We start from the raw sequence: 15,494 nt of genomic DNA on the forward strand, positions 1-15,494 counted from the left end.
TGGGCAGTCTGTCACCTCTGCTACATCAGAAATGGGCTCCTTTTCACAGCCACTATCCCAGAACGTGCCACTCACCCATCCTGCTTGGAAACTTACCGTCTGTACAGTGAGCACCCCCCCATCCTGGACAGCAAGCCCTCACTGTCCGGTTCCAAGTAGCAGGCCGGGTTTCTGGAGGTCTGTCTCACCAGACCGGGGGTGGGGGCGGGGAGCAGGAAGAGATGTTAATATTCAGCCAAGACCTAGGACCTTAGGTCCCGTCACCTACTCCAAGGGCTTTTTATCAAGTAATTCTCCCTTCCTGACCTTCATTTCTTCAAGTGCAAAGTAAGAATAAATGCTGGGAAGCAGCCTGGAGCAGAAGGGACAAGTGTCCCGCCTCTCTCTCCCTGCCATACTGTGCCCAGCATGGTGCCCTCTCATCCACCCACACCATCTCTCTCCACCCTTCCTCGAATCCAGCCAGAACCTGTTTCCCCAATGCCTGCTGCATGCACCAGTTCCTCCCGGGTCCTCCCCCATTCTCAGGATATCCTGCCATGTCACTCTTTCCTTTCCTGCCCAGCAGACAGCCCAGGTTCTGACCCTCACTCACTTGTAGATGGCACAGAGCCCAAGTGCTGGGGGCCTGGTGAGCCCCATACGGCCACTCCAGGGGAGGTCCAGCCGCCAGCCTAGGCTGATATAATGATATAAGCTGGTGCAGGGTACTAGGTCCTCCTGACGAGGAGCTACTTCCTCTTCCACGTGGACAGTCTCTGTCTGCTCACACCAGTGCCTGTCCAGGAATAGGTGGGCACAGCTACCAGCATTGTGCCCTCTGTCACCAAGAAGCACCGTGCTATGAATCCAAGCCCCAATGACTGCTGGGAGAGGTACTTGAAAGGAGGAGGAAGTTAAGGGTGGATAGAAAAGGGCTGAAAGAAGAGTCTGGCATCCCAGAGGGTGCCCAGGCAGAGACAGGCAGGGGGATCCTATTGGGAGACCCCCCCAGGAGCTGCTTACCCATTAGCCAGAGCCCATAGCATCCCAAACAGAAAGGCAGGAAGAAGCATGGTGCCCTAGCCCAGGTCACCTTTGGGATGACCTGAGGCTTAGATTTGGGCAGTGCTGCTAGAGGAGACCAGAGAGAATAGCACTGCCTCACACTGAGGGCTGAATCCACCTGGAGGCCAATCTGTCCAAGGCTCTTCATGAGGGTAGATTTTATCCCCAGCCTCTTGCCCCTGGGTACCAGCTGCTCAGAACCAGATTGGGCCTACCTCCTGCATCCCTTCAGAGGCCAACTCTCCATGGAAACAGGCCCCATCACACCCCTCCCAGTATGCAGGTGCATGGTGTGTGTTTGTGTGTGTGTGTCTAATGGGACTACAGCTGGACATTTTGAGCCCCTGGCTTTTCTACACTTTCAAGCACTACCACAAGTCAAAAACACCTTCCCTTTCTGGGCATCTGTTTTCTTACCAGAAAAAAACTTTAGGGACTTCCCAGAGGTGCATAGATGGGACTCAGTAAGCATTTGGAATTTACAGGTGTGGGAGGGTCTTCCCAGCCTTCAGAAACTGCAGGCTGGAGAGATGGCTCCGTGGTTTAGAACCTTTGTTACTCTTGCAGAGGACATAGGTTTAAGCGTGGCTCACAACCATCTGTAACTCTAGTTCCAGGGGGATCTAAAGCCTTCTGACCTCAGCAGCACCAGGCACTCACGTAGCAAACATACATATATACAGGCAAAACATACATGAAATAAAATAAACCACTGCTTTTATTATGTTGTTCTCTGTGCTCTTTTCTTTGCCTGCTCCCTCTTAGGCCAACTGCACAGGAAGAGAGCAGAATGGTTGGAGCCCCCAAGCATGTGGAGACAATCTGAAAAAGTAAACCCTTCCCTCAGCAGGGTCAGTGTTTTGAGGGTGTTTGTATGAGGTACTTGGGGGCCATCTGGTCACCAATGGCGTTTCTGAGGCTCCCAAGGTATCTGAACACTGAAAGTCTCCTTGAAGATGGGAAGGGGAGAGGAAGGGTAGAATAGAACTGGGGGGGGTCTGTTCCCCCTGCCCAAGGGTGGAGCCAAGCCGGAACAGGATGGACTAATAATCCCAGTGTCCGGTTCAGAGGAGGCAGCTGCAGCCTCCACAGGCAAATCCTGGTTACATCCTGGTCACCAGGAGACCTCCAAGGCCACTGGGCTGGAGTGCAGCTGGACCTGAAACTCTGAACCCTTTCATTTCATAATGAAATGAGGTCCCACTGGGCATCCTGCATGATCACCCCTCTTTGGTACACATAGCTGGCCTGGGTGTTCCTTCTTCTGGGCCTACTATTGGGCCTGGAACTAAAATGGGCCCAGTATGAGTCCCTCCAGTTGCTTCCAGAAAGCTAGGGTTGTTGCCTGGGAGTTGAGACGCAGGAAAGGGTCATTACCTGTCATGGGCACAATGTCCCTCTAACTTCTCTCAAACTGTTACCTGGCCAACTGCTCCTGCATATTTCCTACCCATGTGGACAGCAGTTCTCAAAACTCCTTCTTAATACACACAGAGGGACACACTCTGCTCCTAGGCCGCCTGCAGCCAGAAACTCATCCAGGTATTAGAAGAGCCTTTTTGCACCTTGGGTCACAGGACCTCCTGGTCCTCCGGGTCTCCATTGCTCCAGACCTCCCTCACTCTATCTGCAAATGTTGAGGACACCCCTGCTGCATCTTATAAGGTCAGCCTTCGGCCGATTCCACAGGTGTCACCATCCTTGTGACAAGGTAGCATAGTCAGGGACCTTGACCTGTCCAGGAGGGCCGTTCACTAGCCTCCTCTTCCCAGACTCTCTCCCAACTGTTCTGCAACTTGGCTGACAAGGGAAGCTTGGACTGGGAGAAATGTAACTTGGATCTGCCCTTTCCCCTACAGGGGCAGGCAGGCGGAAATGGGAGCCCATGGGAGTTTGCAGAAAGTCACAGGGCATAGAATAGGCAGCCTAGATTTTAGGTCCAGGAAGGGGGCGAGGGTGTCTCAGGAGCGGAGATGGATGGGTAGCGCCCAGAAGTACGTGCACCCATGAACAGAAATGGTGGAAGTCTGGGGAGGGGTACGCACCTAACACCAGGAGGTTTTCTTGCCCACCGACCCCCTCCCTACCTGTCACCCCTGCCACCAGCCCAGCCTTACCGTCTGAAGATTCTACACCTGACCAGCCCTCTCGGTAGGGGACTTGGTTCAACTTTTCCCCAGTTTTTTGTTTGTTTTTTTGTTTTTTTTTGTTTTTTTTCACTACCCTCACTCAGCCCTCTCAGCCTGGCTCCTAGTACTCAGCCCGCTCACCCCCCACCGCCAGTGGGTCTCCAGTCTGGGTGGATCCTGGTGGAGTGTCCCTGACTGATTCTCCCAATCTCTGCTGGCCAGACAGTCTCCCACGGGACCACGGCGCTACCACATACTCGGGCGGCACTGGCGACTTTAAAGACAGCGGTACACACACAGCTCTCCTCTCCAAACACGCCCCCTCCTCTCTCTGCTCCCCCCCCCCCCAACTCTTCACCATTACCACCACCACCCCGTTCTGCGCTCCACCTTTCCCCAGCTCCTCCCTCCTAGGCTATGAGCACCCTCCCTCCTAGCCCGAGTGCCCTTCCTCCCTAGCCTCCTCTTTCCCCTTCCTCTCCTCTCTTCCCTTCCACGGTCTTAAGCTCCCACTTTCCATCTCCCCACTCCGGGCATCTTGCCTACAGACCGTCACCTGCACTCAGCCCATTAGTGCACCCTCCCGCGACGGGTCTCTCAAAGACCCTCCTCCTTAGCCTGGTGTCCCGGAGCAGTGCTCCCGCTTCCCGGGTTCCTCCCATCACCCGCAACGCTGCCCCGCACCCTCTTCCTCCGCGCCTTTCCTTCCCCTCCCCACGAAGTTTCAGGGCTGTCAGTCCCGGAGTCTTTCGGGCAGCCCGCACCCAAGCTGCAGGCAGCAGGCGCCATTGTGCAAGCGGCCGCCCGGGACCGGAGGCCCGAGCGCTTGGGTCCCCCGTACGCAGCCCGAGGAGCCCGCCAGGTAAGGACACCGGAGGTTCCTGGGCAGGGATCTCCGCCCGCCACCCAAACTGAGCTTTACAAGAGCTGCGGGCTCTCGGCAGGTGACAACCCCGAGGGAAGGGGCGCGCCGACTAGAGTGTGGGGGAGGGGCGGGGGTCAGAAGAGGGAGGGAGGAGAGGGAGGGTCTAGGAGCAGAGGGAGAAACTAGGAAACTGGGGGGTGGGGGGGGGTGGGCAAGGAGTGGGGGCAAGGCCCTGTGGGAGCAGGTGGGAAGAGGGCGGGAGGGGCCTGCGGGGAGGATCTCAAGGAGAGGGAGTAGGGTTCTTCGACCTAGAGTGTAGGAAGAAGGGTCCAGCTCAAAGGGGCAAGAAACCGGCAGCGGGGAATGAAACCGCTGGGGAAGCGAAGGACGCTGACAGGTGAGCCTTGAGCAGGACAGGGGGCCAGGACCCGGAGTGGTGACTCCCGTGCTCTTACGGGGGCGGGGATTAGGGATTGAGGGGGAGTCTGCTCAGGAGGAAAACTACGGAGAGGGTGTGAAGTCAGAGGGGAGCAGAAATGGGCTGGGGGCGCTGAGAGGGAGGTATGTTGGGAAGAAAGGGGGTTGGGGAGGGGCAGAGCCAGTGAGTAGGTCCGGAGACTGCGGGGTTAGCTTGGAGTCTCCCCGGGGTGGGGGGCGTGAGACCTGGGAGCTAGAGAGAGCGGACCAGGAGGGGGAGGGGAAGAACAAGACTGGGGACCCGGAGGGGAGGGAAGCGGAGCCTGAGCTAGTAGAGGGGGAAGGGAGGCGGGGGCCGCTGAGGGGAAGGAGAGCAGCAGGAGGGAGGGAAGCTGAGGGGAGGATGGTGTGGGGGAGGGGGAGGGAACCGAGGAGAGGAAAGAAGGAAAAGAAACCCGAGTGGGGGAGGAGAGGGGAGGGGCAAGCGGGAGGGGGAGAGCAGCTGAGAAAGGGGAGGGCGGGAGTTGTGGGGGGGGGGAGGGAGGAAGGAAAAGAGGAGGGGTAAGGAAGGGAGAGTGTGCTGCCCGGGAAGGGGGTGGCGCGCAGAGAACTAGGCGGGAGGGTACAGGAGGGAGGGGGAGGGGAGCGCTGCCCAAGACTGCTGGGAGAGGAGGGTCAGGAGAGGCAGTAGCGGCTGAGGACCGACTAGAAGGGGGCCCCTAGGGGTTGACCCAGCGGGTGTGCGCAGGGGGAGGAGCCAAAGGGGCGGGGCAGTAGGAGGGGCCCCAAAAGGATGCCAGATTTGGTGGGGAGAGAGGGCGGAAGGCTATGAGAGAGGGGAGGGGCAGAGGGAAGGCTGCCAGGGAAGGGGGAGGGGAGTCTGCTAAAGGAGGGGCAGAGAACCGGTTGGAGGAAGAGCTGGGAAGTGCAAAAATCGGGGAGTGTCCTGGCCTGGTGGTGGTGGTGGTGGGTTCCTTGTCGGGTTAGTCCTATGGGGGTTGTGTGGCTTTGAGGTAGGGGTTTAGGAAAAGGAAGTAAGAGTCATTTACTACCTCTGCAAGAACCCCTGTTCAACCCCCACCCCCACCCTTCTCAGTGTCTCTGAAGTGTCACTACTCCCCCTGAGCTGGCTCCTATTTCAGTAGCTCCTACCTCTGGGGCCCTGCAGGGTCCATGTGAAATTTTCCACTCCCCACCTTGGTCTCCCACCTTCTATCCAGAGAACTAAGTGTCCCTGTACTTCCCCAGGCAAAGACACAGGGGTGGTGAGTGACCTCTGATGGCCTTGGGGATGGCTTTAAAGACTGGGCAGGTGAAGACAAGGGCTCTAGCCAACCAGAGTTTGCAGAAGGCTCTATGTGATTGGCTACCCACCTTCAGAGGTCTCAGCTCCAAATCCAGTGTCCCCTGAGTTCCCTCACCTGTTCCAGGGATATCACTTGGGTGCTCTTGGGGACAGCAAAGACCTAGGTGGAGGCTGACAGGAAGAATCTGAACAGGGCTGTCTTTTTAGGGTCTGTGGCCTGATCGCCTAGGAAAGCCACTCCTGGTGGCCATGAGAGAGACCCTGGAGGCTCTGAACTCATTGGGTGAGTGGGGACAAAGGAACCAGGAGGGTGGGAGTTCCTAGGCATCCATAATGCAGCAGTGCTGTTCCCAGCCCTGAGTTCTGAGCCCACGGGGGCCCGGAAAGGCAGTAGGTCACCATCATGTGCCCCAGTGACCACACCAGTATGATTATTCTACACTGTATATGTGCATTCACAGAGAACTGGAAGCTAAAAACAACAAAGTGCTTTATTTATTTATTTATTTATTTATTTATTTATTTATTGTGTTTATCTCCATTACATGTACATGCACACGTATGAAGGTGAGAGAACAATTTCCTGAGTTATCTCCTACCATGTGGGTTTAGAAACCAAATGCAGATCATTAGGGGTGGTAGCAAGTACCTTTACCCACTGAGCTACCATCTCCTCTGCACAGCACTGGAATTCAGATTTTTTTTTTTTCTATTTCAAACTATTCAGTTTCTTTGCTTTCTTTCTTTTTTTTCTCCCTTCTATTAAAAGGGCTAAGCTTGCGATGGCGCAGGCCTTTAATCCCAGCACTCCCAGTACTCGGGAGGCAGAGGCAGGCGAATGACTGTGAGTTCAAGGCCAGCCTGGTCTACAAAGCGAAGCCAGGACAGTCAAGGCTATACAGAGAAACCCTGTCTCGGGGGTGGGGGTGGGGGGAAGGGCTAAGCTTAATAACTGACCAGACTGCTAGGGAGCTTGGGCAGTAGTCCTTTGTCCTTGTAGACAACCCAGCTGGGAAAGTGCCCCATCTCTGATATCAGCTCAATACTAGAAGCTTCCTTTGACCTCATCCCTCTGCCTGTAACAGGATTCTCGGTGGGACAGCCAGAGATGGCTCCCCAAAGTGAGCCCAGGGATGGGGTCAATAATGTACAGGAGAAGATGCCATCCTCTAGAGAACAGAGCACACTGCACTCTTGCTCAGGTAAGTGGGGACCATGGAGGGTGACTCAGGAGAGAGTGTTCCTTTTTCCACAAGCCATCTAGTAAACACCTTCACTGCTGGACGCTATTCTGGACATTTGGAGTTCCTTAGGCACTAAACAGACCTAGGTCCCTCCCTTCACACAATGTAATCTTAGAGTGAACAGCAGACAGCCAGCAGGAACTGTAAACATGGTAAAAGTTGTAAACCACCTAAGAAGACGGAAAGTGCAGTGGGAGGGGTAAAGCTTAGCCAGGGAGACCTAGACTGCTGCAGATGGGATGAAGCAGGAATGCCTAAGGCAAGAGATGGCCTGGCTTTTCACTATTATCTTCCTAACCTGGAGCTGACCTAATGCTCAGATCAAAGGTCTTTCCTTACTTCCACCTCCTCATAAAACACATAGTCCAGAAATTCCTCATAGTCGTGGCTCCAGTCCACCCTTAGCCCCTGCTTTAGCTACAGGGAATGTGCCAGTTGGAGATATGACATAGGAGAGAGATCTTTGCAGAGTTCAAGCTTGCTTCCTAGGACCAGTGGGCACTGTCTTCCATCTGCAGTGTTTCCAGAGTCCATGGGGGCATCCTCATCTCTTTCAGGGCCTGAGACCCCTGGCCAGAAAGAAGGTATTCACACAGAACAAGCTGAAGCTCCTTGCATGGGCAGCCAGGCCTGTGCCCCACAGAAGGCTGAGCCTGCGAGCTCTGTCCCAGGTGAGTCATGCTCAGGATGAGTGAAAGGGAACAGGGACCAAGCAGATTCCAGGGGTTCTCTCTGAGGAGATAGCTGTGCTCCAGGTCCTCCCAACCAAGGCCCTACCCCCCTTTGGAGTTTCACATCTGTGGACAGGGGAATGGGAGAGGAAAGTACCACAGAGAAGTGCATCTCACATTCACCCACTTGTGGATGTCCCAATTTCCCTCATCATCCCCCCCACCCCATTAGTACATGCTGTTGCTCTCTTGGATTATAATCGCCCCAAAGATACAGGCTGTTCATCAGCTTGCTCACTGCCTGTACCTGTATGTTCCTTTCCCCAAATCTCTGCTGATTTTCATGGTACCGAAATCCCCCCCCAAGTCTGTAGCAGCCCACCCCACATGCCACTCCCGACCCAGGCTGTAGTCACCAGCTCATCTCTCCCATTCCCCAGGCAATCACTCCAAGGCCCTACTCATCGAGTCTTGCAGTCATCACCACTTGCTTGAGTGGCGTCACTGAACTCAACAAGGATTCATTTAGTGCCTGCTGCACAAAGGTTTTGAGTGTAGCAGGACAAACCGGAGCATCTAGCTGCACAGACCTGCGTTGCACCGGTGTTCTGCACTGATCTGCTGAGTGCTCTGGGGAGGGTGCTGTGTTCCCCTAGGGGAGGCTTGTTTACCCATCATCGGGGTGACAGTAACATCACGGCTGGTATGATGCTTTGTGACAGGACATTCACACTGCCTCAATCATAGCTGGCCTCAAATAAATGGTCATAGAGCTGGTCTTAGAATTCAAGATGTCTCCCATCCAGAAGCTAAACCATAAATCAATAAAACATAACTACGGGACTTTAATTAAGCACAGAAGTTAATATCAATGGTAATTGCTATAGGGAGTTATGGTAAAGGGTCTTTATGTGCTGGGCATGTCAAAATGTTGCTTTTTGTACTGCATTGTGAGATAAGCATAGATTTCAGCTGTTGCAAGTGGAGTGGAGGAGGGGAAGGGGCGTGGTAGCGTTGGGGGGGGGGGAGACATTATTGTTGGAGAAAGGACTTCCAGGCAGGAAGCAGGAAAGGTGATGTATGACAGGTTGAAGAGCAGCATTGTGGAAGACAGAGCTTCACACCTCGAGGAGGAGGGAAGCCGGAATAGGGGTGTGGGAGCTCAGTGCAGAGGAGTGGCACGGAGGCTAAGCAGACAGTGATTGGGAACCAGTGAGTTAGAAGCAGGGAGCAAAATGTAATCTGTGTGTAATATGATCAAGGCTCGGGCTATGACAGGCTTTCAGGGCCAGGCAGCACTCAGATCATGTGGCTCAAGTGTTCTCAGACATGATTGGGGGTGGGGCTTAGAAGGAAGGAAGAGAACAGATTCTTTCAGCAGGCATGGATGCCTTTTGTGAGAGTTCCCTAGGAACTTGAATCTGCCCTTGGGCTGAGGCTTCCCTTGAGGCCTTTCTCTGCTTCTCCTAACAGCTGAACACTCACCAGCCCCTTGCCCCTCCCCCAGCCTGTAAACACCCCCCCGCCCAATCTGTCTTCTCTTCTTTAATTCTTCCCTTGATGCTATAAACTTCAGCTTCTTTCTTGCTTTTTTTCTTTTTGGTTTTTCCAGACAAGGTTTTTCTGTGTAGCCTTGGCTGTCGACTCACAGGCTGGCCTCGAACTCACAGTGATCCACCTGCCTCTGCCTCACAAGTGCTGGGAGTGCTGGGATTAAAAGCGTGTACCACCACACCCCGCCTCAGCTTCTTTCTTAATGGGACTTCCCAGTCCGGTAGAGCAGGAGAAAGGGAGCTTTAACTGCGGAGCCAAAGGGAGATGAAGCAGAGGAGGGAGCATTTGAGAACCCGGATGGAGCACAGGGTGGGGGGGGAGGGGGGTAGAGGGGGTGGGGGGAGAAGCTTCCTGGGGAAGCAAAGGGAGAGGTGCAAGGTTCTAAGGCCAACCTGCCTCCTAGTCCTGCCCCTTAGGGTTAAAGTTAGCTGGGGAGTGCCAAGATCAGGTTGACACTATAGCCAGTTTGAAGGACACTCAAGAGGGGCCAGAGTGAGTGATAGGGGACAGCCTCCAAAGGATGGACGCTCAGAGAAAGCTTGAGGACAGAAGTGGGCAGCTGATCTTTTGTGGAGGGAGGGAGCGAGCAGAGGGAAGAATTGTCTGCTAAGGATTCTGGGAAAGGCCCTGGGGTGGGGGGTGGGGGGAGCTGGCTAGCCAGGGAGAGAAGCCCCAAGAGGGGCGGTGCTTGCCAGCACTGTTTGGCTGCAAAGGGAACAGAAAGCGGAAAGGACTTTGGGGTTCGTTGATTCCCAGGAAGCTTGGAGTGGGGTACAGAAAGGAGGCGGACTGCAGCGATACTGTAAGTGAGGATGTGTCCATGGATGGGCTTTCACACAGTTTCTTTTTTCCTTTTTGACTATGTAGGGGAGGAATGGATGATACGGAAGGTGAAGGTTGAGGAAGAGGACCAGGAGGCAGAGGAGGAGGTGGAGTGGCCCCAGCATCTCTCCTTCCTTCCCAGCCCTTTTCCCACTCCCGACTTGGGTCACCTGGCTGTGGCGTACAAACTGGAGCCAGGGACTCCAGGGGCACTAGGTGGGCTCGCGCTGTCGGGATGGGCCCCGATCCCTGAGAAACCTTACGGCTGCGAGGAATGTGAGCGGCGTTTCCGAGATCAGCTAACCCTGCGACTGCACCAGAGGTTGCACCGAGGCGAGGGTCCCTGTGCCTGCCCGGACTGCGGCCGCAGCTTCACGCAGCGTGCCCATATGCTCCTGCACCAACGCAGCCACCGCGGAGAGCGGCCCTTCCCGTGCTCAGAGTGCGATAAGCGCTTTAGCAAGAAAGCCCACCTGACCCGCCATCTACGCACGCACACTGGCGAGCGGCCCTACCCGTGCGCCGAGTGCGGCAAACGCTTCAGCCAGAAGATTCACCTGGGCTCGCACCAGAAGACCCACACTGGAGAGCGACCCTTCCCCTGCACGGAATGCGAGAAGCGTTTCCGTAAGAAGACACATCTGATCCGTCACCAACGCATCCACACGGGCGAGAGGCCCTACCAATGCACTCAGTGTACACGTAGCTTCACCCACAAGCAACACCTGATACGGCACCAGAGGGTGCACGACGCTGCTAACCGCACCCGGTCCTCTCCCGATGCTCCCCCTTCTCCCCACTCCCCCACCGCATCCCTAACCCCGTCCCCTCCCGGGCCCAAGCCTTTCGCTTGTTCCCACTGCGGTCTGAGCTTTGGCTGGAAAAAGAACCTCGCCACGCACCAGAGTCTGCACTTCACCGAGGGTCGTCCTTTTGGGTGCGATGAGTGTGCACTGAGCGCCAACGTGGACCCCGCCGCAGCCGAGCCCTCGGCCTGCACTCCCCACGCGCCTGACTGTGGCCCGGGTTCGGGGCCCGCGGCATCTCAGCACACCACCTCCAGCGAGCGCTCCTTCTTCTGCCCGGACTGCGGGCGCGGCTTCGCGCACGGGCAGCACCTGGCCCGGCACCGGCGAGTGCACACGGGCGAAAGGCCCTTCGCCTGCGCGCAGTGCGGCCGCCGCTTCGGCTCACGGCCCAATCTAGTCGCCCACTCCCGGGCCCACAGCGGGGCTAGACCTTTCGCCTGTGCGCAGTGTGGTCGCCGCTTCAGTCGCAAATCTCACCTGGGCCGCCACCAGGCAGTGCACACAGGCAGCCGCCCCCACGCTTGCGCAGTCTGCGCTCGCTGCTTCAGCTCCAAAACCAACCTGGTCCGCCACCAGGCGATCCACACCGGCTCCCGCCCCTTTTCCTGCCCACAGTGCGCGAAGAGCTTCAGCCGTAAGACCCACCTGGTGCGGCACCAACGCATCCATGGGGAAGCGACCCTCCCAGCTTCAGCCTCAAACCTCACTGCTCCAGCCTGGCCCAATCCCTCCGAGGTGGTACCGCCTCCAATCTTCTTCTAAGAAGAATTCTGACTGGCATCTTTCCTTTCCTGACAGATTTGGGAGACTCATGCCTGGAGACATGGTGGGTTTTCATCACTCGCACCTAGGTTGTTACAGAAGCACCAGGACACCCGAGTCATTAGTTGAGAAGACGGAAAAGCGTACTCAGCTCATGGACAGTTGTGACAAAGAACACTCAGAGCCTTGCAGCCTTGCATCAGCCTTGCAGATACCACATTGAAAAACAGACGTTTCTGGGGGAATCAACCAGGTCAAGGCGAGACTGAGCAAGAAACCTCTAAATAGAGGGAAAGAATAGTTATTTATGTACTTGATGTTCATTAAAGTTCAGATCTGGAGTTCTGGGGGTGGCTCACTGAGCCAGAGAAGGAAAGTCTGACTCTTCCACTCACTGCCACCTCCAGCCACAGGAAAAGCCCTTTCCTGTCAGTCCAGGGAAGCTAAACTTAGCTAGCTGGTTGTTCTTCCCAAGCAAAGTGTAATATACACAAATGTGCAAAAAAAAAAAAAAAAAAAAAAAAAAAAGTACCATGCGCCCACGTGGTGTGTGTGTGTGTGCAGCTCAGACATTTGGCATGGAAAGAGGGGATGAGGACTAGAGAGTGCAGGCTACTGTTGGCTGTTCCCAAGGGACTAGCATGGGCTGGGGCACTATGTACCATCTGTTTGCAGCCCTTGGAGAGGCACCCTTACCCCCACCTGCTTGGGAAGGAAGGAAGCAACAAGCTGCACCATAAAGTTTCTCCTGGTGAGGAGCACTTGAGCCTGGAGGCACTGCAACTGCCCGCCCCGCCCAGCTGAGACAGATGGAAGCAGTGGGGCTGGTTGGCAGTGAGAGGAGTAGCAGAAGTGGGTGGGGACTGGACCTCTCTTCTGACTTGAGGGGGACATGTAGGGAATCCGTTACTACCCCAGAACTTCAACTTTTCATTAAAATGAGCATAGATACGAGCTGAGACCCATTTCTAGCCTATTAAGAGATGACTAACCACAAAAAACACCCCAGGCAACTGTTTCCTGGGTGCTAAGCCTGGAAAGGGTAGGGAGCCGATGAGGCAAGGACCCTCCCATCGTGGCACAAGTGAGCTCCCTGCTTTGCCTTACTGCTGCTGTCATAAAACACTGACCGATAAGCACCTTGGATAGGAAGGAGGGTTGCGTGTTTTACACTTTCAGGTTATCGCCCATGATCAGGGAAGTCGGCAGGAACTGAAGGGGAGACCATGGAGGAATACTGCTTACTTATTGGCCTGTTCTTATGACTTGTTCAGTTTGCTTTCTTTAAAAAAAAAAAGGCACAGGACCACCTGTGGGGGGGGGCGGCGGGGGTTGGGACACTGCTCACAACAACTATTACTCCTACAACAGCCATTAATCAAGAAAATGCCCCCACAGATTTGCCTATAGGCCAGTCTGGTGGATTTTATTAATTGAGGTTCCTTCTTCCCAAATGACTCTAGCTTGTGTTAGGCTGGCAACAAAACAGATAAAACCAAAACCTGGCCAGCCCAGTGGGCTCCTGGGGTGAACAGAAATGGAGCATAGTCAAGGGACGCTGGTAGGATGCCACTTCCTAGGCTTAAGAAGTCATGGGAAGCCTGGGTGGGGAGTTAGATGGAAATAAAAGATTAGATCCAAGCCAGGATCCAGAGAGCTGCAGTGTCCAATGACAGAGGAGGAGAAGCCGGAAGTAGCCGGAGAGCCCAAAAGCCCAGAGCCACCCCGTTGTACAGGAGGTCACGCGGCATCTCAGGGAGTGGGGACAGCAGGGTTTGGGCAGGGTGGCGGAAACATGGCTGGGTTTACATTCCTGCACTTTGGAAAGACTGGATGAAGTGATGAATTCAAGAAACACTAGGCAGATGGTACAGGACTCACTGAGGATGGTGGAACCACTGGGGCCTGACTTCTGCTTACCCAGCTAGCGGCCTCCCCACCCCACAACCCCACCTCACCCCCCTTGCCAGAAGGGTCCACAGGGATGGGAGAGCAGATTTATGCTGGGAGAGCAGCCTTGGGCCTCCTGAGTATGACTTGTAGAAAGTAGGCCATATTGTTACAGAGCTCAGGATATGGCAAGCTGAGCACGGGTGGTCGGAGAACTGTCAGATGCTATTAGGTATTAGATGTCCACCCTCCAAAGGAGTGAGTATGGGGTGAAAAAAGAGGAGGCCTTGGGGCCGGGCAGTGGTGGCGCATGCCTTTAATCCCAGCACTTGGGAGACAGAGGCAGGTGGATCTCTGTGAGTTCGAGGTCAGCCTGGTCTACAAGTTAGTTCAGGACAGACAGGGCTACACAGAGAAACCCTGTCTCAAAAAAAAAAAAAAAAAAAAAAAAAAGGAGGCCTTGGACTAAACACTGGTGTGATGCACCAATAATGAGGGAAGGGCACTTTGAGAAAGCTGCAAAGACTGGAGACATCAGAGAATAGAGAGGAGGACGGGGGTGGGGGTGGGGGTTAGTTAGCAGGGATGCCTGACTGTTTTCAGGAAGGAGGAAGCAGCTGAAGGCTCCAGGAGGAGAGCACAGGAACCCAGGGTCTTGCACCAGGGAGGAGGAGGAGGCGATGGTGCACAGCATCCCAGTAGGGTGAGTTCCAATTGCCAAAGTGAATCACAAAAGGAAAGTCCCTGAGCAGGTATTAAGAGAATGAGACCTGGACACAGGTGAAGGAGGGGCGGGAGGCCTTTTTCACTGTAAGGCCAAGAGCATGAATGTGTGCAAGGTTTTGTTTCCTAAGAATGAGTGAGTAGGTGACTGTGCTCAGTGTGAGTGTGAGCATTTTAGCTCTTGGAATCTCTACCACTCTCTTAGTCCAACACCCAGCTCAGCTTCTCTCTGAAGCTGCCCTCCCCCACCCCCCCCCCACCCAGCTCCCGCCCCTGCCCCCCCACCTCTGGATCTGCTGTTTCATGGACTCTTCTGTAAGGCTCACGCGTGTATGCAGTGGTATCCTGTCGCCTGTCCCTTCTCCACACACTCTGGAATTCTTGTGTAATGACAGTTTCTCGGTCCTTCAGTGTGTCTGGTGAGCGCTGCCACGTGCTAGGCATTTCTGGGCTCTCACATTCTCTGGAAGAGTCACCACCCAACAAATCGTCCTTTGAGCTTGTTTGCAAAAGTCGTTTAGTGTCAAGCCTGGTGGTTAAAACAAACAATAAGTGCTCAAAAACAACTGGGCGAGAGATCGGGTGGTGCAGGGCTGTCACACCCCAGCCACTCTGGAGGCTGAAGTGGGGGGTGTGGGGGGCGGAATCAGAAGGGCAAAGCTAACCTGGGCTACAGTGTGAGGTCAAGGCTAGCCCAGAGAGCCTAGTGAGACACGGGTGGAGGGGGAGAGAAGGGACTGGCAAGATGCCTTAGCAGGTAAAGATGCCTACTGCACACCTGCATCTGATCTTGGGACCACACAAGGTGGAAGGAGTGAACTGACTCCTACAAGTTGTCCTCTGACCCCCAGGTGTGTGTTGTGGTTTGCATATGTGTGTGCACACACTAAGTAAATAAAAAGAACTTTAAAAGGGATAGTTTTGGGCTTGGAGCTTGGTGGCAGGGCACTTGTCTGGCATATGTGAAACTCAGTGTTCAATTTCCATCCCTCGTCAGCCCAAGATCTTTGTGAAGAGCTGGGCCTTCTGATGACTGCCACAAGGAAGAGCTCTAGGTCCAGTCAGAGGGGCTCTTACTAAAATTAATACACATTCCTGTGCTTCTCCAGGTGGGGGGCCCAGGTGTGAGCCATCCCCGGTACTAGTACTCAAAAAATACTCTTAAGAAGTAAAGCACAAATCATATGTATTTATTTATGTACGAAATAATCTCTTGTGAAACGTTTCATTAATTAGCCAACATGTGTTTAGTTTC

The 15,494-nt window shown here is 54.7% G+C and overlaps 2 protein-coding genes across 2 annotated transcripts in view; one reads left to right on the forward strand and one right to left on the reverse strand.

Moving 5' to 3' along the window:
* Positions 1-3,965, reverse strand: part of LOC127194187 (SCO-spondin-like) — a 58,940-nt gene extending 54,975 nt beyond the window's left edge. Inside the window, 3 exon segments of the mRNA XM_051151510.1 lie at positions 97-179; positions 596-878; positions 3,842-3,965. Of these exon segments, the coding sequence (XP_051007467.1) occupies positions 97-179; positions 596-878; positions 3,842-3,965 (490 nt within the window).
* Znf467 (zinc finger protein 467) lies at positions 3,613-11,722 on the forward strand. The gene is made up of 5 exons (XM_051152432.1): positions 3,613-4,038; positions 5,972-6,047; positions 6,850-6,966; positions 7,566-7,679; positions 10,101-11,722. The coding sequence occupies exons 2-5, from the start codon at positions 6,014-6,016 to the stop codon at positions 11,624-11,626; spliced, it is 1,791 nt and encodes a 596-aa protein (XP_051008389.1). The 5' UTR covers positions 3,613-4,038; positions 5,972-6,013; the 3' UTR covers positions 11,627-11,722.
* The last annotated feature ends 3,772 nt before the right edge of the window (positions 11,723-15,494 follow it).

Source organism: Acomys russatus, chromosome 10 (genome assembly GCF_903995435.1).
Source record: "Acomys russatus chromosome 10, mAcoRus1.1, whole genome shotgun sequence".
Classification (NCBI taxonomy): Eukaryota; Metazoa; Chordata; class Mammalia; order Rodentia; family Muridae; genus Acomys; species Acomys russatus.